General features: G+C 48.3%; 1 protein-coding gene across 2 annotated transcripts in view; it reads left to right on the top strand.

Moving 5' to 3' along the window:
* Positions 1–27,782, top strand: part of LOC118374059 (potassium voltage-gated channel subfamily D member 3-like) — a 93,839-nt gene that overhangs the window by 9,770 nt on the left and 56,287 nt on the right. For both annotated transcript variants that reach the window (XM_052481804.1, XM_052481803.1), the window contains exon 2: positions 24,989–25,157. In XM_052481804.1, coding sequence (XP_052337764.1) covers positions 24,999–25,157 — 159 coding nt within the window. In that variant the 5' untranslated portion in view covers positions 24,989–24,998. The remainder of the gene's footprint in view (positions 1–24,988; positions 25,158–27,782) is intronic.

The following is a 27,782-nucleotide window of genomic DNA, read 5'->3' as shown; positions in this document are numbered from 1 at the left end:
CCTTGCTTCTCTCTCTCTCTCTCTCCCATCTGTCTATCCCTCTCTCCCCCAGCCCTCTTTTCATTTCTATATCCCTTGCTCTTCTCTCTCTCTCTCCATCTGTCTATCCCTCTCCCCCAGCCCTCTTTTCATTTCTATATCCCTTGCTCTTCTCTCTCTCCTCTCCATCTGTCTATCCCTCTCTCCCCAGCCCTCTTTTCATTTCTATATCCTCTCTCTCTCTCCATCTGTCTATCCCTCTCCCCTCCCTCTTTTCATTTCTATATCCCTCTCTCTCTCCATCTGTCTATCCCTCTCTCCCCAGCCCTCTTTTCATTTCTATATCCCTTGCTCTTCTCTCTCTCTCTCTCCCATCTGTCTATCCCTCTCTCCCCCAGCCCTCTTTTCATTTCTATATCCCTCTCTCTCTCTCTCATCTGTCTATCCCTCTCTCCCCCAGCCCTCTTTTCATTTCTATATCCCTTGCTCTTCTCTCTCTCTCTCTCTCCATCTGTCTATCCCTCTCTCCCCCAGCCCTCTTTTCATTTCTATATCCCTCTCTCTCTCTCTCCATCTGTCTATCCCTCTCTCCCCCAGCCCTCTTTTCATTTCTATATCCCTTGCTCTTCTCTCTCTCTCTCTCTCCATCTGTCTATTCCTCTCTCCCCCAGCCCTCTTTTCATTTCTATATCCCTCTCTCTCTCTCCATCTGTCTATCCCTCTCTCCCCCAGCCCTCTTTTCATTTCTATATCCCTCTCTCTCTCTCTCCATCTGTCTATCCCTCTCTCCCCCAGCCCTCTTTTCATTTCTATATCCCTTGCTCTTCTCTCTCTCTCTCTCTCCATCTGTCTATTCCTCTCTCCCCCAGCCCTCTTTTCATTTCTATATCCCTTGCTTCTCTCTCCTCTCTCCATCTGTCTATTCCTCTCTCCCCAGCCCTCTTTTCATTTCTATATCCCTTGCTCTCTCTCTCTCTCTCTCCATCTGTCTATTCCTCTCTCCCCCAGCCCTCTTTTCATTTCTATATCCCTCTCTCTCTCTCCATCTGTCTATCCCTCTCTCCCCCAGCCCTCTTTTCATTTCTATATCCCTTGCTCTTCTCTCTCTCTCTCTCTCCATCTGTCTATTCCTCTCTCCCCCAGCCCTCTTTTCATTTCTATATCCCTTGCTCTTCTCTCTCTCTCTCTCTCCATCTGTCTATTCCTCTCTCCCCCAGCCCTCTTTTCATTTCTATATCCCTCTCTCTCTCTCTCCATCTGTCTATTCCTCTCTCCCCCAGCCCTCTTTTCATTTCTATATCCCTCTCTCTCTCTCTCCATCTGTCTATTCCTCTCTCCCCCAGCCCTCTTTTCATTTCTATATCCCTCTCTCTCTCTCTCCATCTGTCTATCCCTCTCTCCCCCAGCCCTCTTTTCATTTCTATATCCCTTGCTCTTCTCTCTCTCTCTCCATCTGTCTATTCCTCTCTCCCCCAGCCCTCTTTTCATTTCTATATCCCTTGCTCTTCTCTCTCTCTCTCCATCTGTCTATTCCTCTCTCCCCCAGCCCTCTTTTCATTTCTATATCCCTTGCTCTTCTCTCTCTCTCTCCATCTGTCTATTCCTCTCTCCCCCAGCCCTCTTTTCATTTCTATATCCCTTGCTCTTCTCTCTCTCTCTCTCCATCTGTCTATCCCTCTCTCCCCCAGCCCTCTTTTCATTTCTATATCCCTTGCTCTTCTCTCTCTCTCTCTCTCCATCTGTCTATTCCTCTCTCCCCCAGCCCTCTTTTCATTTCTATATCCCTTGCTCTTCTCTCTCTCTCTCTCTCCATCTGTCTATTCCTCTCTCCCCCAGCCCTCTTTTCATTTCTATATCCCTTGCTCTTCTCGCTCTCTCTCTCCATCTGTCTATTCCTCTCTCCCCCAGCCCTCTTTTCATTTCTATATCCCTTGCTCTTCTCTCTCTCTCTCCATCTGTCTATTCCTCTCTCCCCCAGCCCTCTTTTCATTTCTATATCCCTTGCTCTTCTCTCTCTCTCTCTCTCCATCTGTCTATCCCTCTCTCCCCCAGCCCTCTTTTCATTTCTATATCCCTTGCTCTTCTCTCTCTCTCTCTCTCCATCTGTCTATTCCTCTCTCCCCCAGCCCTCTTTTCATTTCTATATCCCTTGCTCTTCTCTCTCTCTCTCTCTCCATCTGTCTATTCCTCTCTCCCCCAGCCCTCTTTTCATTTCTATATCCCTTGCTCTTCTCTCTCTCTCTCTCCATCTGTCTATTCCTCTCTCCCCCAGCCCTCTTTTCATTTCTATATCCCTTGCTCTTCTCTCTCTCTCTCTCTCCATCTGTCTATCCCTCTCTCCCCCAGCCCTCTTTTCATTTCTATATCCCTTGCTCTTCTCTCTCTCTCTCTCTCCATCTGTCTATTCCTCTCTCCCCCAGCCCTCTTTTCATTTCTATATCCCTTTGCTCTTCTCTCTCTCTCTCTCTCCATCTGTCTATCCCTCTCTCCCCAGCCCTCTTTTCATTTCTATATCCCTTGTCTTCTCTCTCTCTCTCTCCATCTGTCTATCCCTCTCTCCCCAGCCCTCTTTTCATTTCTATATCCCTTGCTCTTCTCTCTCCTCTCTCTCCATCTGTCTATCCCTCTCTCCCCAGCCCTCTTTTCATTTCTATATCCCTATCTCTCTTCTCTCCATCTCCCTCTCTCCCCCAGCCCTCTGTTTCTATCCCTCTCTCCCCCAGTCTATCCCTCTTCCCCCAGCCCTTTTTCATTTCTATATCCCTTGCTCTTCTCTCTCTCTCTCTCTCCATCTGTCTATCCCTCTCTCCCCCAGCCCTCTTTTCATTTCTATATCCCTCTCTCTCTCCCATCTGTCTATCCCTCTCTCCCCTCCTAGCCCTCTTTTCATTTCTATATCCCTTGCTCTTCTCTCTCTCTCTCTCCCTCTGTCTATCCCTCTCTCCCCCAGCCCTCTTTTCATTTCTATATCCCTCTCTCTCTCTCTCCATCTGTCTATCCCTCTCTCCCCCAGCCCTCTTTTCATTTCTATATCCCTTGCTCTTCTCTCTCTCTCTCTCCATCTGTCTATTCCTCTCTCCCCCTCCCCTCTTTTCATTTCTATATCCCTCTCTCTCTCCATCTGTCTATCCCTCTCTCCCCCAGCCCTCTTTTCATTTCTATATCCCTCTCTCTCTCTCTCCATCTGTCTATCCCTCTCTCCCCCAGCCCTCTTTTCATTTCTATATCCCTTGCTCTTCTCTCTCTCTCTCATCTGTCTATTCCTCTCTCCCCCAGCCTCTTTTCATTTCTATATCCCTTGCTCTTCTCTCTCTCTCTCTCTCCATCTGTCTATTCCTCTCTCCCCCAGCCCTCTTTTCATTTCTATATCCCTTGCTCTTCTCTCTCTCTCTCTCTCCATCTGTCTATTCCTCTCTCCCCCAGCCCTCTTTTCATTTCTATATCCCTTGCTCTCTCTCTCTCTCCATCTGTCTATTCCTCTCTCCCCCAGCCCTCTTTTCATTTCTATATCCCTTTGCTCTTCTCTCTCTCTCTCTCTCCATCTGTCTATTCCTCTCTCCCCCAGCCCTCTTTTTCATTTCTATATCCCTTGGTCTTCTCTCTCTCTCTCTCCATCTGTCTATTCCTCTCTCCCCCAGCCCTCTTTTCATTTCTATATCCCTTGCTCTTCTCTCTCTCTCTCCATCTGTCTATCCCTCTCTCCCCAGCCCTCTTTTCATTTCTATATCCCTTGCTCTTCTCTCTCTCTCTCTCTCCATCTGTCTATCCCTCTCTCCCCAGCCCTCTTTTCATTTCTATATCCCTTGTCTTCTCTCTCTCTCTCTCTCCATCTGTCTATTCCTCTCTCCCCCAGCCCTCTTTTCATTTCTATATCCCTTGCTCTTCTCTCTCTCTCTCTCTCCATCTGTCTATTCCTCTCTCCCCCAGCCCTCTTTTCATTTCTATATCCCTCTCTCTCTCTCTCCATCTGTCTATCCCTCTCTCCCCCAGCCCTCTTTTCATTTCTATATCCCTTGCTCTTCTCTCTCTCTCTCTCTCCATCTGTCTATCCCTCTCTCCCCCAGCCCTCTTTTCATTTCTATATCCCTTGCTCTTCTCTCTCTCTCTCTCTCCATCTGTCTATTCCTCTCTCCCCCAGCCCTCTTTTCATTTCTATATCCCTTGCTCTTCTCTCTCTCTCTCTCTCCATCTGTCTATTCCTCTCTCCCCCAGCCCTCTTTTCATTTCTATATCCTTGTCTTCTCTCTTCTCTCTCTCCATCTGTCTATCCCTCTTTCCCCAGCCCTCTTTTCATTTCTATATCCCCTTCTCTCTCTCTCTCTCTCCATCTGTCTATTCCTCTCTCTCCCCAGCCCTCTTTTCATTTCTATATCCCTTGCTCTTCTCTCTCTCTCTCTCTCCATCTGTCTATCCCTCTTTCCCCCAGCCCTCTTTTCATTTCTATATCCCTTGCTCTTCTCTCTCTCCATCTGTCTATTCCTCTCTCCCCAGGCCTCTTTTCATTTCTATATCCCTTGCTCTTCTCTCTCTCTCTCCATCTGTCTATCCTCTCTCCCCAGCCCTCTTTTCATTTCTATATCCCTTGCTCTTCTCTCTCTCTCTCTCCATCTGTCTATCCCTCTCTCCCCCAGCCCTCTTTTCATTTCTATATCCCTTGCTCTTCTCTCTCTCTCTCTCTCCATCTGTCTATCCCTCTCTCCCCCAGCCCTCTTTTCATTTCTATATCCCTCTCTCTCTCTCTCCATCTGTCTATCCCTCTCTCCCCCAGCCCTCTTTTCATTTCTATATCCCTCTCTCTCTCTCTCCATCTGTCTATCCCTCTCTCCCCCAGCCCTCTTTTCATTTCTATATCCCTTGCTCTTCTCTCTCTCTCTCTCTCCATCTGTCTATCCCTCTCTCCCCAGCCCTCTTTTCATTTCTATATCCCTCTCTCTCTCTCTCCATCTGTCTATCCCTCTCCCCAGCCCTCTTTTCATTTCTATATCCCTCTCTCTCTCTCTCCATCTGTCTATCCCTCTCTCCCCCAGCCCTCTTTTCATTTCTATATCCCTTGCTCTTCTCTCTCTCTCTCTCTCCATCTGTCTATTCCTCTCCCCAGCCCTCTTTTCATTTCTATATCCCTTTGCTCTTCTCTCTCTCTCCATCTGTCTATTCCTCTCTCCCCCAGCCCTCTTTTCATTTCTATATCCCTTTGCTCTTCTCTCTCTCTCTCTCCATCTGTCTATCCCTCTCTCCCCCAGCCCTCTTTTCATTTCTATATCCCTTGCTCTTTCTCTCTCTCTCCTCCATCTGTCTATTCCTCTCTCCCCCAGCCCTCTTTTCATTTCTATATCCTTGCTCTTCTCTCTCTCTCTCTCTCCATCTGTCTATTCCTCTCTCCCCCAGCCCTCTTTTCATTTCTATATCCTTGCTCTTCTCTCTCTCTCATCTGTCTATCCCTCTCTCCCCCAGCCCTCTTTTCATTTCTATATCCCTTGCTCTTCTCTCTCTCTCTCTCTCCATCTGTCTATCCCTCTCTCCCCCAGCCCTCTTTTCATTTCTATATCCCTTGTTTCTCTCTCTCTCTCCATCTGTCTATCCCTCTCTCCCCAGCCCTCTTTTCATTTCTATATCCCTTGCTCTTCTCTCTCTCTCTCTCTCCATCTGTCTATTCCTCTCTCCCCCAGCCCTCTTTTCATTTCTATATCCCTTGCTCTCTCTCTCTCTCTCCATCTGTCTATTCCTCTCTCCCCAGCCCTCTTTTCATTTCTATATCCCTTGCTCTTCTCTCTCTCTCTCTCCATCTGTCTATCCCTCTCTCCCCAGCCCTCTTTTCATTTCTATATCCCTTGCTCTTCTCTCTCTCTCTCTCTCTCCATCTGTCTATCCCTCTCTCCCCCAGCCCTCTTTTCATTTCTATATCCCTTGCTCTTCTCTCTCTCTCTCTCCATCTGTCTATCCCTCTCTCCCCAGCCCTCTTTTCATTTCTATATCCCTTGCTCTTCTCTCTCTCTCTCTCCATCTGTCTATTCCTCTCCCCCCAGCCCTCTTTTCATTTCTATATCCCTCTCTCTCTCTCTCTCCATCTGTCTATCCCTCTCTCCCCCAGCCCTCTTTTCATTTCTATATCCCTCTCTCTCTCTCCATCTGTCTATCCCTCTCTCCTCCAGCCCTCTTTTCATTTCTATATCCCTTGCTCTTCTCTCTCTCTCTCTCTCCATCTGTCTATTCCTCTCTCCCCCAGCCCTCTTTTCATTTCTATATCCCTTGCTCTTCTCTCTCTCTCTCTCTCCATCTGTCTATTCCTCTCTCCCCCAGCCCTCTTTTCATTTCTATATCCCTTGCTCTTCTCGCTCTCTCTCTCCATCTGTCTATCCCTCTCTCCCCCAGCCCTCTTTTCATTTCTATATCCCTTGCTCTTCTCTCTCTCTCTCTCTCCATCTGTCTATTCCTCTCTCCCCCAGCCCTCTTTTCATTTCTATATCCCTTGCTCTTCTCTCTCTCTCTCTCTCCATCTGTCTATTCCTCTCTCCCCCAGCCCTCTTTTCATTTCTATATCCCTTGCTCTTCTCTCTCTCTCTCTCTCCATCTGTCTATCCCTCTCTCCCCCAGCCCTCTTTTCATTTCTATATCCCTTGCTCTTCTCTCTCTCTCTCTCTCCATCTGTCTATCCCTCTCTCCCCCAGCCCTCTTTTCATTTCTATATCCCTTGCTCTTCTCTCTCTCTCTCTCTCCATCTGTCTATCCCTCTCTCCCCCAGCCCTCTTTTCATTTCTATATCCCTTGCTCTTCTCTCTCTCTCTCCATCTGTCTATCCCTCTCTCCCCCAGCCTCTTTTCATTTCTATATCCCTCTCTCTCTCTCTCCATCTGTCTATCCCTCTCTCCCCCAGCCCTCTTTTCATTTCTATATCCCTTTGCTCTTCTCTCTCCATCTGTCTATCCCTCTCTCCCCAGCCCTCTTTTTCATTTCTATATCCCTTGCTCTTCTCTCTCTCTCTCTCTCCATCTGTCTATCCCTCTCTCCCCCAGCCCTCTTTTCATTTTCTATATCCCTTGCTCTTCTCTCTCTCTCTCTCTCCATCTGTCTATTCCTCTCTCCCCAGCCCTCTTTTCATTTCTATATCCCTTGCTCTTCTCTCTCTCTCTCTCCATCTGTCTATTCCTCTCTCCCCCAGCCCTCTTTTCATTTCTATATCCCTTGCTCTTCTCTCTCCATCTGTCTATTCCTCTCTCCCCAGCCCTCTTTTCATTTCTATATCCCTTGCTCTCTCCATCTGTCTATTCCTCTCTCCCCCAGCCCTCTTTTCATTTCTATATCCCTTGCTCTTCTCTCTCTCTCTCTCTCCATCTGTCTATTCCTCTCTCCCCCAGCCCTCTTTTCATTTCTATATCCCTTGCTCTTCTCTCTCTCTCTCTCCATCTGTCTATCCCTCTCTCCCCCAGCCCTCTTTTCATTTCTATATCCCTTGCTCTTCTCTCTCTCTCTCTCTCCATCTGTCTATTCCTCTCTCCCCCAGCCCTCTTTTCATTTCTATATCCCTTGCTCTTCTCTCTCTCCATCTGTCTATTCCTCTCTCCCCCAGCCCTCTTTTCATTTCTATATCCCTTGCTCTTCTCTCTCTCTCTCTCCATCTGTCTATCCCTCTCTCCCCCAGCCCTCTTTTCATTTCTATATCCCTTGCTCTTCTCTCTCTCTCTCTCCATCTGTCTATCCCTTCCCCCAGCCCTCTTTTCATTTCTATATCCCTTGCTCTTCTCTCTCTCTCTCTCCATCTGTCTATCCCTCTCTCCCCAGCCCTCTTTTCATTTCTATATCCCTTGCTCTTCTCTCTCTCTCTCTCCATCTGTCTATTCCTCTCTCCCCAGCCCTCTTTTCATTTCTATATCCCTTGTCTTCTCTCTCTCTCTCCATCTGTCTATCCCTCTCTCCCCCAGCCCTCTTTTCATTTCTATATCCCTTGCTCTTCTCTCTCTCTCTCTCTCCATCTGTCTATTCCTCTCTCCCCCAGCCCTCTTTTCATTTCTATATCCCTTGCTCTTCTCTCTCTCTCTCTCTCCATCTGTCTATTCCTCTCTCCCCCAGCCCTCTTTTCATTTCTATATCCCTTGCTCTTCTCTCTCTCTCTCTCTCCATCTGTCTATTCCTCTCTCCCCCAGCCCTCTTTTCATTTCTATATCCCTTGCTCTTCTCTTCTCTCTCTCTCTCTCTCCATCTGTCTATTCCTCTCTCCCCCAGCCCTCTTTTCATTTCTATATCCCTTGCTCTTCTCTCTCTCTCCCAGTCTCCATCTGTCTATTCTCTCTGTCCCTCCCCCCAGCCCTCTTTTCATTTCTATATCCCTTGCTCTTCTCTCTCTCTCTCTCCATCTGTCTATTCCTCTCTCCCCCAGCCCTCTTTTCATTTCTATATCCCTTGCTCTTCTCTCTCTCTCTCTCTCCTCTCTCTCTGTCTATTCCTCTCTCCCCCAGCCCTCTTTTCATTTCTATATCCCTTGCTCTTCTCTCTCTCTCTCCATCTGTCTATTCCTCTCTCCCCAGCCCTCTTTTCATTTCTATATCCCTTGCTCTTCTCTCTCTCTCTCTCTCTCCATCTGTCTATTCCTCTCTCCCCCAGCCCTCTTTTCATTTCTATATCCCTTGCTCTTCTCTCTCTCTCTCTCCATCTGTCTATTCCTCTCTCCCCCAGCCCTCTTTTCATTTCTATATCCCTTGCTCTTCTCTCTCTCTCTCTCTCCATCTGTCTATTCCTCTCTCCCCCAGCCCTCTTTTTTCATTTCTATATCCCTTGCTCTTCTCTCTCCTCTCTCTCCATCTGTCTATCCTCTCTCCCCCAGCCCTCTTTTCATTTCTATATCCCTTGCTGCTCTCTCTCTCTCCTCCATCTGTCTATCCTCTCTCCCCAGCCCTCTTTTCATTTCTATATCCCTTGCTCTTCTCTCTCTCTCCTCCATCTGTCTATTCCTCTCTCCCCCAGCCCTCTTTTCATTTCTATATCCCTTGCTCTTCTCTCTCTCTCTCTCTCCATCTGTCTATTCCTCTCTCCCCCAGCCCTCTTTTCATTTCTATATCCCTTGCTCTTCTCTCTCTCTCTCTCCATCTGTCTATTCCTCTCTCCCCCAGCCCTCTTTTCATTTCTATATCCCTTGCTCTTCTCTCTCTCTCTCTCTCCATCTGTCTATTCCTCTCTCCCCAGCCCTCTTTTCATTTCTATATCCCTTGCTCTTCTCTCTCTCTCCATCTGTCTATCCCTCTCTCCCCAGCCCTCTTTTTCATTTCTATATCCCTTGCTCTTCTCTCTCTCTCTCTCCATCTGTCTATTCCTCTCTCCCCCCCAGCCCTCTTTTCATTTCTATATCCTTGCTCTTCTCTCTCTCTCTCTCTCCATCTGTCTATTCCTCTCTCCCCCAGCCCTCTTTTCATTTCTATATCCCTTGCTCTTCTCTCTCTCTCTCCATCTGTCTATTCCTCTCTCCCCAGCCCTCTTTTCATTTCTATATCCCTTGCTCTCTCTCTCTCCTCTCCATCTGTCTATTCCTCTCTCCCCCAGCTCTTTTCATTTCTATCCCTTGCTCTTCTCTCTCTCTCTCCATCTGTCTATTCCTCTCTCCCCCAGCCCTCTTTTCATTTCTATATCCCTTGCTCTTCTCTCTCTCTCTCTCCATCTGTCTATTCCTCTCTCCCCCAGCCCTCTTTTCATTTCTATATCCCTTGCTCTTCTCTCTCTCTCTCTCCATCTGTCTATTCCTCTCTCCCCAGCCCTCTTTTCATTTCTATATCCCTTGCTCTTCTCTCTCTCTCTCTCCCATCTGTCTATTCCTCTCTCCCCCAGCCCTCTTTTCATTTCTATATCCCTTGCTCTTCTCTCTCTCTCTCATCTGTCTATTCCTCTCTCCCCCAGCCCTCTTTTCATTTCTATATCCCTTGCTCTTCTCTCTCTCTCTCTCTCCATCTGTCTATTCCTCTCTCCCCCAGCCCTCTTTTCATTTCTATATCCCTTGCTCTTCTCTCTCTCTCTCTCCATCTGTCTATTCCTCTCTCCCCCAGCCCTCTTTTTCATTTCTATATCCCTTGCTCTTCTCTCTCTCTCTCTCTCCCATCTGTCTATTCCTCTCTCCCCCAGCCCTCTTTTCATTTCTATATCCCTTGCTCTTCTCTCTCTCCCTCTCTGTCTATTCCTTCTCCCCCAGCCCTCTTTTCATTTCTATATCCCTTGCTCTTCTTCTCTCCATCTGTCTATTCCTCTCTCCCCCAGCCCTCTTTTCATTTCTATATCCCTTGCTCTTCTCTCTCTCTCTCTCTCATCTGTCTATTCCTCTCTCCCCAGCCCTCTTTTCATTTCTATATCCCTTGCTCTTCTCTCTCTCTCTCTCTCTCCATCTGTCTATTCCTCTCTCCCCCAGCCCTCTTTTCATTTCTATATCCCTTGCTCTTCTCTCTCTCTCTCTCTCCATCTGTCTATCCCTCTCTCCCCAGCCCTCTTTTCATTTCTATATCCCTTGCTCTTCTCTCTCTCTCTCTGTCATCTCTTTTCATTTCCCCTTTCTCCCCCTCTCCATCTGTCTATTCCTCTCCCCCAGCCCTTTTTCATTTCTATATCCCTCTGCTCTTCTCTCTCTCTCTCTCTCTCCATCTGTCTATTCCTCTCTCCCCCAGCCCTCTTTTCATTTCTATATCCCTTGCTCTTCTCTCTCTCTCTCTCTCCATCTGTCTATTCCTCTCTCCCCTTGCCCTCTTTTCATTTCTATATCCTTGCTTTGCTCTTCTCTCTCTCTCCATCTGTCTATTCCTCTCTCCCCCAGCCCTCTTTTCATTTCTATATCCCTTGCTCTTCTCTCTCTCTCTCTCTCCATCTGTCTATTCTCTCTCCCCCAGCCCTCTTTTCATTTCTATATCCCTTTGTTCTCTCTCCTCCATCTGTCTATTCCTCTCTCCCCAGCCCTCTTTTCATTTCTATATCCCTTGCTCTTCTCTCTCTCTCCTCCATCTGTCTATTCCTCTCTCCCCCAGCCCTCTTTTCATTTCTATATCCCTTGCTCTTCTCTCTCTCTCTCTCTCTCCATCTGTCTATTCCTCTCTCCCCCAGCCCTCTTTTCATTTCTATATCCCTTGCTCTTCTCTCTCTCTCCTCTCCATCTGTCTATTCCTCTCTCCCCCAGCCCTCTTTTTCATTTCTATATCCCTTGCTCTTCTCTCTCTCTCTCTCCATCTGTCTATCCTCTCTCCCCCAGCCCTCTTTTCATTTCTATATCCCTTGCTCTTCTCTCTCTCTCCATCTGTCTATTCCTCCTCCCCCAGCCCTCTTTTCATTTCTATATCCCTTTGCTCTTCTCTCTCTCTCCCATCTGTCTATTCCTTCTCCCCAGCCCTCTTTTCATTTCTATATCCCTTGCTTCTTCTCTCTCCATCTGTCTCTTCTCTCCATCTGTCTATTCCTTGCTCTTCTCCCCTGTCTAGCCCTCTGTCTTTTTTTCATTTCTATATCCCTTGCTCTTCTCTCTCTCTCTCTCCATCTGTCTATTCCTCTCTCCCCAGCCCTCTTTTCATTTCTATATCCCTTGCTCTTCTCTCTCTCTCTCTCCATCTGTCTATTCCTCTCTCCCCCAGCCCTCTTTTCATTTCTATATCCCTTGCTCTTCTCTCTCTCTCTCTCTCCTCCATCTGTCTATTCCTCTCTCCCCCAGCCCTCTTTTCATTTCTATATCCCTTGCTCTTCTCGCTCTCTCTCTCCATCTGTCTATTCCTCTCTCCCCAGCCCTCTTTTCATTTCTATATCCCTTGCTCTTCTCTCTCTCTCTCTCTCCATCTGTCTATCCCTCTTTCCCCCAGCCCTCTTTTCATTTCTATATCCCTTGCTCTTCTCTCTCTCTCTCTCCATCTGTCTATCCCTCTCTCCCCCAGCCCTCTTTTCATTTCTATATCCCTTGCTCTTCTCGCTCTCTCTCTCCATCTGTCTATTCCTCTTTCCCCCAGCCCTCTTTTCATTTCTATATCCCTTGCTCTTCTCTCTCTCTCTCCATCTGTCTATCCCTCTCTCCCCCAGCCCTCTTTTCATTTCTATATCCCTTGCTCTTCTCGCTCTCTCTCTCCATCTGTCTATTCCTCTTTCCCCCAGCCCTCTTTTCATTTCTATATCCCTTGCTCTTCTCGCTCTCTCTCTCCATCTGTCTATTCCTCTTTCCCCCAGCCCTCTTTTCATTTCTATATCCCTTGCTCTTCTCTCTCTCTCCATCTGTCTATCCCTCTTTCCTCCAGCCCTCTTTTCATTTCTATATCCCTTGCTCTTCTCGCTCTCTCTCTCCATCTGTCTATCCCTCTTTCCCCCAGCCCTCTTTTCATTTCTATATCCCTTGCTCTTCTCTCTCTCTTTCCATCTCTCTATTCCTTCCTCATTCTCTCTATTCGTCTCTACCTCAGCCCTCTTTTCATTTCTATATCCCTTGCTCTCCTCTCTCTCTCTCCATTACTCACTACCTCTCTCCCTCCCTCTCTTAGCCTATTGGGGAAGCTGGCAATCACTAACTGTTATCCTGGTGGGTTGGAGAGAAATTTATACCCTAATACCACTTATTACCACCCACACACAGAAACACACACACTCACACAAACACTGCTTATTACCACACACACACTCTCTGTGTATTATCTCTGATATCAGCCCTTGTCTCTCTCTCCATGGTGTCTGGTGATGTCCGAAAAATAGTATCACAGAGCTCACACACAAACACACCAGGTCAGCTTGGCCCTTTGGAGTGGCTATTAGAGGGAGATTTGTCTTTCCTCTGTAGTATTAGGTTTGTAGCTGGGTTTGATGTGATTCCATTACAGAAGACTTTCAGATGAGTATGATTATCTGTTCAAAGGGGATGTGAATCATTTACGGAAGATAGGTTTCTGAGATTATATCTGTATTACCTCATTTAAGTAGTTGGCGTGTTCCAGACCTTAGATCTGCGGGAAAGTGAATTTCATAGAATTTCTTTAGAAATGTTCCTTTCCAAGAATAACCTCCGTTCAATGCAGTCCACACATGACCACGCTGCAGCATATAGCCCAGGCTACTAAGCAAAGACTAGTAATGAAACTTAAAATATGCTATCCTGTTCTTTTAAAATACATTTTCTTAATTGGATAATGTTTCTGCCCCTCAAAAAAATATGATTGATTTAATGCTTTTCAGAAATGCAATTCAGGAAATGTCAAACTATTTTAGGTTTGAAAGGGCTACTGAAGTTTGTCATGTTTAAACAGAAGCTTTCCACTTCCCTCTTTTTTTCTCATCGAACAGAACAGCATTCTTGGTTTGGTTGATTTTCCTTTGGCTGAAGGGACACAACATATTTTGTTTGCATTTCCTAAACTGTGTGACTAATGTGTGAATATCTCTCTCCATCTCCTAAGTGAATGGAATGGGAACGTGTGTGTTTGTTGGTGTGTAAGTGTGTGAGTTGTCATCTCCAGCAGACTGTGACAGAAGTGGTTGATTTCATTATGAGATGAGAAATCAAAGCATGGCTACTTAAACCCATTAAACCCGTTAGCTAAGAAGAGACTGTCTGTCTCCAGGGTTGTGACTGGCTACAAAAACCTATTACTGCTCAGCTAGCTAGAGGAAACTGTCTCCAGGGTTGTGACTGGCTACAAAAACCTATTACTGCTCAGCTGGCTAGAGGAAACTGTCTCCAGGGTTGTGACTGCTAGCCTAGGACCCAGATTGACTCTTACGGTAATATCCTATAATATAAAGAGGGGACAAGGTCATCTTCTTGTATCTGTAGCTTGGAACGATCTCTGGTCAGATCAGTTTGATAGCTGTACAGGTGTGTGTTTGTATTTGTAACTTCATTGATGCGGAACTTTAACTAATAGTTGTAGTATAAAAGCATACTTTGATGAGGAGTCTGTGGATATGTGTGTGTATGATACAGCAGAGCAGTGACCTCGCTGTGTGTCTACACTCTAATGATCATCTCACCTCGTTAAGAGGTCCACATCGCCACTAACGAGATGCTCCTTGGCCTGGTGTGAATGAAAACTCTCCTTCACATAAACCATCATAGTAATGACTTTAGAGACAGAGCTTTAATATGATACACTACAAGGACTAAACGTATGTTGGCCATCTCCTCGTTGAACATCTCATTAAAAAATGATGCTATAACATCCTCCACTCTTCAGGAAAGGCTTTCCGCTAGATGTTGGAATACTGCTGCGGTGACTTGCTTCCATTCAGCCACGAGCATTAGTGAGGTCGGGCACTGATGTTGGGTGATTAGGCCCGGCTCGCAGTTGACAATCCAATTCATCCCAAAAGTGTTCGATGGGTTTAAGGTCAGGGCTCTGTGCAGGCCAGTCAAGTTGTTCCACACTGATCTTGACAAACCATTTCTGTATGGACCTCCCTTTGTGCACGGTGGCATTGTCATGTTGAAACAGGAAAGGGCCTTCCCTTTCATCTACAATGTCATTTAATGCTGTAGCATAGGCCCCTTAGTTCCCTTCACTGGAACTACAGGGCCTAGCCCGAAACATAAAAACAGCCCCAGACCATTATTCCCTCTCCACCAAACTTTACAGTTGGCACTATGCATTAGTACAGATAGCATTCTCCTGGCATCCGCAAAACCCAGATTCACCATTGGATTGCCAGATGGTGAAGCGTGATTCATCATTCCAGAGAGTCCAGAGTCCAATTGTTTGGAACTCGGGGGAAAGACGATTGTTACACGCTACCCGCTTCCACTTCTTGAGCTCGTGTGGCCTACCACGTCACGGTTGAGCCGTTGTTGCTCTTAGCAGTTTCCGCTCCCCAATAACAGCTTTTACAGTTGACCGTGTCAGCTCTAGCAGGGCAGAAATTTGACGAACAGACTTATTGGTAAGGTGGCATCCTATGACGGTGCCACGTTAAAAGTCACTGAGCTCTTCAGTACGGCCATTCTACTGCCAGTGTTTGTCTATGGAGATTGCGTGGCTGTGTGCTCGATTTTATACACCTGTCAGCAACTGGTGTGGCTGAAATAACAGAATGCACTAATTTGAATGGGTATATATATATTGGGTATATATTGGGTATGGGTATATATTGAATATATAGTGTATATGAGGTTTGGTGCATATGAAACAGTGTTGACAGTGGAGGATCCAGAACAGAAGGACTTGAAAGTGGTTGTTGTGAATCTCCCGCAGAAATAACAATGTGCCATAGGTGTTTATTGACAGCGTCGATGTTATTCTGTCTAGTCCATAGGACTATGCCGGCGTTAGGGGAAACATTTTAGAAGCATGTCGAACCCATACTAGGTTAAAGCTGCGTGAAGAATGTGTCATTTCATTTTAAGGGACTTTAATAAACCAGTAACCATTTATTAATCATTAGTTAACTATTTTCGCAGTCCCTAATCAAAAATTATTTACTTTATAAATGTTTTGTTGACCAGTGTAATTTCTCACAAAAATATGGGCATGCCATTGGTAGACATTCCTGCAGTACCTGGTGCTCTTTAAGGTCTCAGAATAGCCTAGAACATATCACTGGTAAAAGAATAGGCACACAACACAGGATGTTGAGGAAATATATATATATACATATTTGAATAACTAAATAATAATAACTAAATCAAATCAAATCACATGTTATTGGTCACATACATCAGCTGGTAGCCTAGTGGTTAGAGCGTTGGACTAGTAACCGGAAGGTTGCGAGTTCAAACCCCTGAGCTGACAAGGTACAAATCTGTCGTTCTGCCCCTGAACAGGCAGTTAACCCACTGTTCCCAGGCCGTCATTGAAAATAAGAATGTGTTCTTAACTGACTTGCCTGGTTAAATAAAGGTAAAATAAATAAAAAATATCTCAAAGTGCTGTACAGAAACACAGCCTAAAACCCCAAACAGCAAGCAATGCAGGTGTAGAAGCATGGTGGCTAGGATAAACTTCCTAGACAGGCCAAAACCTAGGAAGAAACCTAGAGAGGAACCAGGCTATGTGAGGTGGCCAGTCCTCTTCTGGCTGTGCCGGGTGGAGATCATAACAGAACATGGCCAAGATGTTCAAATGTTCATGGATGACCAGCAGAGTCAAATAATAATAATCACAGTAGTTGTCGCGGGTGCAGCAAGTCAGAGTCCAGTGAAGTTCCTTGAGGGCCGTTGAGGTATCTGCTTGGGGGGGACAATACACGGCTGTGACTATAATCGAAGAGAATTATCTTGGGAGATAATGTGGTCGGCATTTGATTGTAAGGAATTCTAGGCCAGGTGAACAAAAGGACTTGAGTTCCTGTATGTTGTTATGATTACACCATGAGGCGTTAATCATGAAGCATACACCCCCGCCCTTCTTCTTTACCAGAGAGAATTTTGTTTCTGTCGGTGCGTCTCGTGAAGAAACCGGGTGGCTGTACCGACTCTGATAACATAGCCCGAGAGAGCCATGTTTCCGTGAAACAGAGAATGTTACAATCTCTGATGTCTCTCTGGAAGGGAACCCTTGCCTTAATTTCATCCACTTTGTTGTCTAGAGACTGGACATTGTCGTGTAATATGCTTGGAAGTCTGACCAGGAGGCCTCTCCTGCGGCGACGTTGTTTTGGGTCGGCCTCTGGGATTAGATCCATCATCTTGGGTGGTGGTCCAAACAGAGGATCCTCTTCGGTAAAGACGTATTCCTGGTCGTAATGTTGGTAAGTTGACGTCGCTCTGATATCCAATAGTTCTTCCCAGCTGTATGTAATAAAACTTAAGATTTCCTGGGCTAACAATGTAAGAAATAATATATTTTAAAAAACTAAACACTGCCTTGTTTCCTAAGGACTCAAAGTGAGGCGACCATCTCTGTTGGCGCCATCTTACTAACGTTTTCAAATGTGGGAGTAATGATTAATAAATGGTTAGAAAAGTGTTTGTAAATGCCTTACGTTTATTATGGACCCTTAAAATATAGTGTTACCAAAGAACGTTCCAGAACGTCAGTCCAGATGGGTTTAAATGAATGGAATAAATGGAACACATTATTTTATCAACTGGAATCCAATCGTTCAAAAAGTACATCTGTGAGGCTTTGTGTGTTCCTGCCGCAGTGGAGGAACGGGAGGAACGGGAGGAACGGGAGGAGGGGGGGGAACGGGAGGAACGGGAGGAACGGGAGGAACGGGAGGAGGGAGGAACGGGAGGAACGGGAGGAACGGGAGGAACGGGAGGAACGGGAGGAACGGGAGGAACGGGAGGGGGAATTACTACAGAAGTACTCAACTCTATGGCACTTCCATTAAATTGCTCTCATTTTGTCTTTCAAAGCAGTATGTGTGTTTGTGTGTGCGTGCATGTGTGTGTGTGTGTGTGTGTGTGTGTGTGTGTGTGTGTGTGTGTGTGTGTGTGTGTGTGTGTGCGTGCGTGCGTGCGTGCGTGCGTGCGTGCGTGCGTGCGTGCGTGCGTGTGTGTGTGTGTTATTACTCGGAGTGGAAAACCATTAGAGGTGTATGGTAGTTTGAGGAGCAACCTCTCTCCTTACTTATCTCTGATGAATTCAGTGTGTGAGTTCCCTGATGGCTCTACACAGCATAATGCATCCCATCAGGGAGAAGGAGATGGATGGATGGGGAGTGGGACGTCTAACTGGATGCCTTCTTTGATCTCACTCTGCCGCCATTTTGTCTGTCTGAGGCTCCCCATGCGACAGCACATGTCCTATATCTGTACATTATGATCCTATAACCACAAAGAATCCACACCAAACAATGTACTTCTAAAGTAAAAAAACACATAGTGGGATTTGTTTGGCCTTTGGGTGAGTTATGTTTACAGAAGTTAAGCCTTGAAAATGTACATTTTCACTGTTGTTGTTGTTGCTGTTGTTGTTTAATCATCTTTGGCTGGATAGTTGGGGAAAGTTGGGATTTAGAGTTGAGAGAAGCAGAGTCCTGTCTCTTCTGGCCTCAGGCTGTATGGTGCTGCAAAAACAGATATAATATACGTTGACAAGAAAACCTAAAGTGTAGCCATACAAAGGATATTCGCTACCGTAACTCCACCCCTGATAGGGCGTCAATTAGCTGTGAACAGAGTGCATGTCAATGTTCTGCATTCTATCCTAGTTAATGTGATGAATAAATAGGATTAGTTGTGAGCTCTTGTGTATCGCTACTCCTAAGCTGGCTATTTTATGGCCCAGCTTTAGGAGAAAGCAATTATTGTTGCTATGGATTACACGTTTAATACAACTCATTATGCCCCAGATACCATTTCTGTATAGAATGCTGCATTTTGTATAATATTTTAATGCGCAATTATTCCTGTACTGAGACGTTAAATATATGTAAAGCCTGGCACTGCCATATGATGTTTGTGACTGTGAGTCAATTTGTAGTCAGACTGTGTCTAGGTACCTATACCTTTGGCACTAGAAGCCAATAAAAGCAAATGACCAACACTTTCTACTCAGGAATACCAAATAAGCACCTTTAGAAATAAAGTTTAGTTGTTTCTTTTTCCATAGACTGGAGTTTTATTGCTGTCCTTAGTCGTTTAAAATGAGTTGTATTCTTTTTATTGCTCTTTTTATTCTGACACAGTGGCTTCCTCTTGGGAAGGGACAGATCTATTATGTCCAGTGTAATTGTGTTTGCATTTGAAACACGGCCGTGATTGCTTTTTGACATCTGAATATTCCAGATTGGATGGGCTAAATGACATTTGAGAAAATGTCCCGGGCTCCCTAAGCCCTCGTCTCCGCTCCTGCATGCTCTGTTCCACTCCTCTCCCCTTTGCTCCTCCTCCCCTCCACTCCTCCTCTCTCCTCTCCCCTTCGCTCTCTTTCCATCTGCTCCCCTCTCCCCTATTTAATTGGTCACTGGAAAAGCGGTTGTTTGCAAATGTATGGAAGCATGCGAAACTGTGTCCTATTCCGAAAGACTGCAAAGAACCCATTACTCCTGCCAATAGTCAACCAATTAGTCTACTCCCTACACTCAGTAAGATATTGGAGGGTATTGTGAGTATGGAAAAGAATGATCTGATTACAGCCAATCAGCATGCTTATTGCAAAAACCATTCCACTACCACTGCATTGGTTGACATGACTGACCGGTGGCTCAATGCTATGGATAATGGCAGGTTTGTAGGTGTACTATTTTTAGATTTCAGTGCAGCATTTGATTAGTGGATCATGAAATTATTTTGACAAAATTAATGCATTATGGTTTTGAGGTAGCATTGAATTGCCTTGGGCCACTTCTCTACTTAATCTACACCAACGACCTTCCCTATCCCTTGGTTGAAACTCAAGCTACTATATTTGCAGATTATATTACAATTTATGCAGCAAGACAATCGGTTCAACAGGTACAGCAAGCTTTGCAAGGAGATAATCAGGAAATGGGTTTGCCAAAACAAACTTGCTTTAAACACCAAGAAAACCAAAGTTATGTTGGTCTGTTCAACTAGGAGAAGGCCAAAACAGCATGGGATACAATTAAGTATGGGAGGAGAACAATTTGAAGAAGTGGCAGAATGTATTGGTTTTCTTCTGGGGAAAGAGAGGCGGACCAAAACGCAGCGTGGTGGTTATTCATGGTACTTTAATAAAGACACTATACATGAATAAACTAACAAAACAATAAATGTGCAATAACCTAAACAGGCCTCTCTGGTGCAAACACAGAGACAGGAACAATCACCCACAAAACCCAACACCAAACAGGCTACCTAAATATGGTGCCCAATCAGAGACAATGACTAACACCTGCCTCTGATTGAGAACCATATAAGGCCAAACATAGAACTAGACAAACTAGACATGTAACATAGAATGCCCACTCAGCTCACACCCTGACCAAACAAAACATAGAAACAATACAAAGCAAACTATGGTCAGGGTGTGACACAGAAACCAAACTACTGGGAGTGCAACTAGACAACTGCTTATCATGGTGGTCTCAAATAACTAATCTATGTAAAAAATTAAAAAAAATTGACCAGCCTGCATAATCAGAAGGATAGCTAAATATTTACCAGGGAAAATCCTTCAGCAAATAACACAGGCATTGGTTGAGAGTCAGGTGAACTACTGTTCAGTGGTCTGGGGAAATGCATCATCTAGTGAAGTTAGGAGGCTGCAGAATGCACAGAATAAAGCTGCACCTCCGCTCTCCTCCCCTCCGCTTCACTCCCCTCTGCTCCCCTCTTCCCCCCGCTATTCTCCCCTCTGCTTCTCTCCACTACCCTCCACTTCCCTTGCACTCTCTCCTCCACTCCCGTCTTCCCCTCTTCTCCCCTTTCCTCCACTCGACTCTCTCCTCCACTCCCCGCTTCCCCTCTGCTCCTCTCCACTGCTCCCTCCGCTCCTCTCCCCTCCGTTCCTCTCTCCTCCGCTCCTCTCCCCTCCGTTCCTCTCTCCTCCGCTCCTCTCCCCTCCGTTCCTCTCTCCTCCGCTCCTCTCCCCTCCGTTCCTCTCTCCTCCGCTCCTCTCCCCTCCGTGCCTCTCTCCTCTGCTCCTCTCCCCTCCGTTCCTCTCTCCTCCCGCTCCTCTCCCCTCCTCCTCTCCCTCCGCTCCTCTCCACTCCTCTCCCCTCCGTTCCTCTCTCCTCCGCTCCTCTCCACTCCTCTCCCCTCCGTTCCTCTCTCCTCCGCTCCTCTCCACTACTCTCCCCTCCGTTCCTCTCTCCTCCGCTCCTCTCCACTCTTCTCCCCTCCGCTCCTCTCTCCTCTGCTGCTCCCCTCTCCCCTCCGTTCCTCTCCCCTCCGCTCCTCTCTCCTCTGCTTCTCTCCACTCCTCTCCCCTCTGCTTATCTCCACTCCTCTCTCCCCTCCCCTCTGCTTCTCTCCACTCCTCTCTCCCCTCCACTCCTCTCCCCTCCTCTCCTCTCTCCTCCGCTCCTCTCCCCTCCACTCCTCTCCCCTCTGCTCCTCTCCCCTCCGCTCCTCTCCCCTCTGCTCCTCTCCCCTCTGCTCCTCTCCCCTCTGCTCCTCTCCCCTCTGCTCCTCTCCCCTCTGCTCTCTTTCCAACTGCTCCCCTCTCCCCCTCCACTCCTCTCTGCTCCACACCCCTCACCTCTCTGCTCCTCTCCCCCTCTGATCTCCTCTCCCCTCGCCACTCCCCTCCCCTCCCCTCTGCTCCTATCCCCCTCCGCTCTCCTTCTCCTCCACTCCGCTCCCCTCTCCCCTCCTCTCTCCTTCCCCTCCTCTCCCCTCGCCGCTCCCCTCCCCTCTGCTCCTATCCCCCTCCGCTCCCCTCCCCTCTGCTCCTATCCCCCTCCGCTCTCCTTCCCCTTCACCCGCTCCCTCTCCCCTCCTCTCTCCTTCCACTCCGCTCCCCTCCGCTCCCATCTCCCCTCCGCTCCCATCTCCCCTCCGCTCCTCTCTCCTCTGCTGCTCCCCTCTCCCCTCCGTTCCTCTCCCCTCTGCTCCTCTCTCCTCTGCTTCTCTCCACTCCTCTCCCCTCTGCTTATCTCCACTCCTCTCCCCTCCCCTATGCTTCTCTCCACTCCTCTCTCCGCTCCTCTCCCCTCCGCTCCTCTCCCCTCTGCTCCTCTCCCCTCCGCTCCTCTCCCCTCCGCTCCTCTCCCCTCTGCTCTCTTTCAAACTGCTCCTCTCCCCCTCTGATCTCCTTCTCCTCCTCTCCTCTCCCCTCGCCGCTCCCCTCCGCTCCCATCTCCCCTCTGCTCCTATCCCCCTCCGCTCCCCTCCCCTCTGCTCCTATCCCCCTCCGCTCCCCTCCCCTCTGCTCCTATCCCCCTCCTCTCTCCTTCCACTCCGCCCTTCTCTCTCCTTCCACTCCGCTCCCCTCTCCCCTTCTCTCTCCTTCCGCTCCCCTCCGCTCCCATCTCCCCTCCGCTCCCATCTCCCCTCCGCTCTCCTTCCCCTCCACTCCGCTCCCATCTCCCCTCCGCTCTCCTTCCCCTCCACTCCGCTCCCCTCTGCTCCTATCCCCCTCCGCTCTCCTTCCCCTCCACTCCGCTCCCCTCTCCCCTCCTCTCTCCTTCCACTCCGCTCCCCTCCGCTCCTCTCCCCTCCGCTCCTCTCCCCTCTGCTCCTCTCCCCTCCGCTCCTCTCCCCTCTGCTCCTCTCCCCTCTGCTCCTCTCCCCTCTGCTCCTCTCCCCTCCGCTCCTCTCCCCTCCGCTCCTCTCCCCTCTGCTCTCCTTCCACTCCGCTCCCCTCTCCCCTTCTCTCTCCTTCCACTCCGCTCCCCTCCGCTCCCATCTCCCCTCTGCTCTCCTCTCTTTTCCGGTCTGCGCTCCCAAAGGTTGATGTTTTCTCCTGTCACCTAATGAAAGCACTGAAGTCTCTGAGAGGATCAACTGGAGGCAGACTGACTGAGGAGGTTAAGGTCTCTTCTGAGAGAGCTGTGTGGAAGGGCTGATATTCCATCTATCTAGCGCAACTCAGAACAGTGTGTGAATGTTCCTTATTGAAAGAAGTCTGAATGCGTTTTGGTCTGTTCTGTGTGAATGAACTCCATCTGAACAAACCTCTTTCTCCCTCTCTCTCCTCCCTTCTCTCTCTACTCCCTTCTCTCTCTCCTCCCTTCTCTCTCTCCTCCCTTCTCTCTCTCCTCCCTTCTCTCTCTCCTCCCTTCTCTCTCTCCTCCCTTCTCTCTCTCCTCCCTTCTCTCTCTCCTCCCTTCTCTCTCTCCTCCTTCTCTCTCTCCTCCCTTCTCTCTCTCTCCCTTCTCTCTCTCTCCTTCTCTCTCTCCTCCTTCTCTCTCTCCTTCCTTCTCTCTCTCCTCCCTTCTCTCTCTCCGCCCTTCTCTCTCTCCTCCTTTCTCTCTCCTCCCTTCTCTCTCTCCCTACTCCCTTCTCTCTCTCTCTACTCCCTTGTCTCTCTTTCTACTCCCTTCTCTCTCTTCTCCCTGCTCTCTCTCTCCTTCCTTCTCTCTCTCCTCCCTTCTCTCTCTCCGCCCTTCTCTCTCTCCTCCCTTCTCTCTCTCTCCTCCTTTCTCTCTCCTCCCTTCTCTTTCTCCCTACTCCCTTCTCTCTCTCTCCTCCCTCCCTCCCTTCTCTCTCTCTACTCCCTTGTCTCTCTTTCTACTCCCTTCTCTCTCTTCTCCCTGCTCTCTCTCTCCTTCCCTCTCTCTCTCCTCCCTTCTCTCTCTCCGCCCTTCTCTCTCTCCTCCCTTCTCTCTCTCCTCCTTTCTCTCTCCTCCCTTCTCTCTCTCCCTACTCCCTTCTCTCTCTCTCCTCCCTCCCTCCCTTCTCTATCTCTACTCCCTTGTCTCTCTTTCTACTCCCTTCTCTCTCTACTCCCTGCTCTCTCTCTCCTTCCTTCTCTCTCTCCTCCCTTCTCTCTCTCCTCCCTTCTCTCTCTCTCCTCCTTTCTCTCTCCTCCCTTCTCTCTCTCCCTACTCCCTTCTCTCTCTCTCCTCCTTCCCTCCCTTCTCTCTCTCTCTACTCCCTTGTCTCTCTTTCTACTCCCTTCTCTCTCTACTCCCTGCTCTCTCTCTCCTTCCTTCTCTCTCCTCCCTTCTCTCACTCCTCCATTCTCTCTCTCTCCTCCTTTCTCTCTCCTCCCTTCTCTCTCTCCCTACTCCATTCTCTCTCTCTCCTCCCTCCCTCCCTTCTCTCTCTCTCTACTCCCTTGTCTCTCTTTCTACTCCCATCTCTCTCTACTCCCTTGTCTCTCTTTCTACTCCCTTCTCTCTCTACTCCCTGCTCTCTCTCGACTACCTTCTCTCTTCTACTCCCTTCTCTCTCTCCTCCCTTCTCTCCCTACTCGCTTCTCTCTCTCCTCCCTTCTCTCCCTACTCCCTTCTCTCTCTACTCCCTTCTCTCTCTACTCCCTTCTCTCCCTACTCACTTCTCTCTCTCCTCCCTTCTCTCCCTACTCCCTTCTCTCTCTACTCCCTTCTCTCTCTACTCACTTCTCTCTCTCCTCCCTTCTCTCCCTACTCCCTTCTCTCTCTCCTCCCTTCTCTCCCTACTCACTTCTCTCTCTCCTCCCTTCTCTCCCTACTCCCTTCTCTCTCTACTCCCTTCTCTCTCTCCTCCCTTCTCTCCCTACTCCCTTCTCACTCTACTCCCTTCTCTCTCTCCTCCCTTCTCTCCCTACTCCCTTCTCTCTCTACTCCCTTCTCTCTCTCCTCCCTTCTCTCTCTCCTCCCTTCTCTCTCTACTCACTTCTCTCTCTCCTCCCTTCTCTCCCTACTCCCTTCTCTCTCTACTCACTTCTCTCTCTCATCCCTTCTCTCCCTACTCCCTTCTCTCTCTCCTCCCTTCTCTCTCTCCTCCCTTCTCTCTCTACTCACTTCTCTCTCTCCTCCCTTCTCTCCCTACTCCCTTCTCTCTCTACTCACTTCTCTCTCTCATCCCTTCTCTCCCTACTCCCTTCTCTCTCTCCTCCCTTCTCTCCCTACTCCCTTCTCTCCCTACTCCCTTCTCTCTCTACTCACTTCTCTCTCTCATCCCTTCTCTCCCTACTCCCTTCTCTCTCTACTCCCTTCTCTCTCTACTCCCTTCTCTCTCTACTCACTTCTCAATCTCCTCCCTTCTCTCTCCTCCCTTCTCCTTCTCCTCCCTTCTCTCTCTCCTCCCTTCTCTCTCTCTACTCCCTTCTCAATCTACTCCCTTCTCTCTCTTTCAACTCCCTTCTCTCTCTACTCCATTCTCTCTCTACTCCCTTCTCTTTCTCATTACCCCCTTCTCTCTACTCCCTTCTCTCTCTTTCAACTCCCTTCTCTCTCTACTCACTTCTCTCTCTCCTCCCTTCTCTCTATACTCCCTTCTCTCTCTCTCCTTGCTTCTCTCTCTCTCTACTCCCTTCTCTCCCTCTCCACTCCCTTCTCTCCCTCTCTACTCCCTTCTCTCCCTCTCTACTCCCTTCTCTCCCTCTCTACTCCCTTCTGTCCCTCTCTACTCCCTTCTCTCCCTCTCTACTCCCTTCTCTCCCTCTCTACTCCCTTCTCTCTCACTCTACTCCCTTCTCTCCTTCTCTCCTGCTCTACTCCCTTCTCTCCCTCTCTACTCCCTTCTCTCCCTCTCTTCTCTCTCTCTCTCTCTCTCTCTCTCTCTCTCTCTCTCTCTCTCTCTCTCTCCTTGCAGATATGGAGACATGGTTCCTAAGACGATTGCGGGGAAGATATTTGGTTCTATCTGTTCTCTGAGTGGGGTGTTGGTCATTGCCCTGCCTGTCCCAGTCATTGTGTCCAACTTCAGCCGCATCTACCACCAAAACCAGAGAGCTGACAAAAGACGGGCACAGAAGATGCAGGTAAACATAGTTTGTTACTACCTGAGAGGTTTGGACTGGAGGGAGACCTTCAGTTCAGGGAGCCATCTGAGCCCCCTCTCCTCCGGAGAAGAGCAGAGAGATGGGAAAGGCGCAGGGCTCATGTCCCCATAGAAAGGCATTCTCTAGATAACGTATGAATATCACACACACAAACACACACAAGCACAGTTATTCACATGATATAAACAGTAATCAAGTGACACATCCACTACTTGTTGCTCACTGAATGCGACCCTGGTGTCGTTTCCCCAGGAGAGCAATAACCCTGTGTAAAAACGCATTCAGAGGGAAGAGCCGTTGGTTATGTCATGAAACAGTGTCATTCTCCATTAACCTAGACATTTTAATGCCTTTTGCCATAGTGTGTGAGCCATACAATCCAGGCGCAGCAGAGAGAAGATAAACTGAGGAGTCACAGCCTGTCACTGTACTAATGACACTCGCCTATCACTGTCATCTCACAGCGCACTGTTTGTGTGTGTGCTTGTGCATGCAGGCGTGTGAGTGCGTGCGTGCGTGCATGTATGTGTGTGTGTGAGAGGGAGAGAGGGAGAGAGAGAGAGAGAGAGAGAGAGAGAGAGAGAGAGAGAGAGAGAGAGGAGGGAGAGGGGCAGGGGAGGGGGGGGGTTATCCCTCACACCAGGCCCTGTCTCAAATCTCTTCAGTATTTGTTATTACTTAATTAACTGTAAACTAATTGTCTGAAAATCACCAGGGGCCTGTTTCCTTGTGTGTGGGGACCAGACAGTCTAACAGGCTGATGATGAGTCAATCTAACCATATAGGCTCATCATACAACATTCCTACTACTGTTAGATACAGTCTGGCCGTTCTAGTCCCCTATCCCAAACCCACCCCTAATCAATGAATGCTGATTGGCTGGAGTACAGCCGTTCTAGTCCCCTATCCCAAACCCACCCCTAATCAATGAATGCTGATTGGCTGGAGTACAGCCGTTCTAGTCCCCTATCCCAAACCCACCCCTAATCAATGAATGCTGATTGGCTGGAGTACAGCCGTTCTAGTCCCCTATCCCAAACCCACCCCTAATCAATGAATGCTGATTGGCTGGAGTACAGCCGTTCTAGTCCCCTATCCCAAACCCACCCCTAATCAATGAATGCTGATTGGCTGGAGTACAGCCGTTCTAGTCCCCTATCCCAAACCCACCCCTAATCAATGAATGCTGATTGGCTGGAGTACAGCCGTTCTAGTCCCCTATCCCAAACCCACCCCTAATCAATGAATGCTGATTGGCTGGAGTACAGCCGTTCTAGTCCCCTATCCCAAACCCACCCCTAATCAATGAATGCTGATTGGCTGGAGTACAGCCGTTCTAGTCCCCTATCCCAAACCCACCCCTAATCAATGAATGCTGATTGGCTGGAGTACAGCCGTTCTAGTCCCCTATCCCAAACCCACCCCTAATCAATGAATGCTGATTGGCTGGAGTACAGCCAGTCTAGTCCCCTATCCCAAACCCACCCCTAATCAATGAATGCTGATTGGCTGGAGTCCAGCTGTTCTAGTCCCCTATCCCAAACCCACCCCTAATCAATGAATGCTGATTGGCTGGGGTACAGCCGTTCTAGTCCCCTATCCCAAACCCACCCCTAATCAATGAATGCTGATTGGCTGGAGTACAGCCAGTCTAGTCCCCTATCCCAAACCCACCCCTAATCAATGAATGCTGATTGGCTGGAGTACAGCCGTTCTAGTCCCCTATCCCAAACCCACCCCTAATCAATGAATGCTGATTGGCTGGAGTACAGCCGTTCTAGTCCCCTATCCCAAACCCACCCCTAATCAATGAATGCTGATTGGCTGGAGTACAGCCAGTCTAGTCCCCTATCCCAAACCCACCCATAATCAATGAATGCTGATTGGCTGGAGTACAGCCAGTCTAGTCCCCTATCCCAAACCCACCCCTAATCAATGAATGCTGATTGGCTGGAGTACAGCCAGTCTAGTCCCCTATCCCAAACCCACCCTAATCAATGAATGCTGATTGGCTGGAGTACAGCCGTTCTAGTCCCCTATCCCAAACCCACCCCTAATCAATGAATGCTGATTGGCTGGAGTACAGCCAGTCTAGTCCCCTATCCCAAACCCACCCCTAATCAATGAATGCTGATTGGCTGGAGTCCAGCTGTTCTAGTCCCCTATCCCAAACCCACCCCTAATCAATGAATGCTGATTGGCTGGGGTCCAGCCGTTCTAGTCCCCTATCCCAAACCCACCCCTAATCAGTGAATGCTGATTGGCTGGAGTACAGCCAGTCTAGTCCCCTATCCCAAACCCACCCCTAATCAATGAATGCTGATTGGCTGGAGTATAGCCAGTCTAGTCCCCTATCCCAAACCCACCCATAATCAATGAATGCTGATTGGCTGGAGTCCAGCCACTCTAGTACCCTATCCCAAACCCACCCCTTATCAAGGAATGCTGATTGGCTGGAGTCCAGCCACTCTAGTACCCTATCCCAAACCCACCCCTTATCAATGAATGCTGATTGTCTGGAGTCCAGCCACTCTAGTACCCTATCCCAAACCCACCCCTAATCAATGAATGCTGATTGGCTGGAGTCTAGCCGTTCTAGTCCCC

The sequence above is a fragment of the Oncorhynchus keta genome, chromosome 27 (genome assembly GCF_023373465.1).
Source record: "Oncorhynchus keta strain PuntledgeMale-10-30-2019 chromosome 27, Oket_V2, whole genome shotgun sequence".
NCBI classification, from domain to species: Eukaryota; Metazoa; Chordata; class Actinopteri; order Salmoniformes; family Salmonidae; genus Oncorhynchus; species Oncorhynchus keta.
Note: the sequence above shows the minus strand (reverse complement) of the source record. Positions and strands in the feature narration are given on the sequence as shown.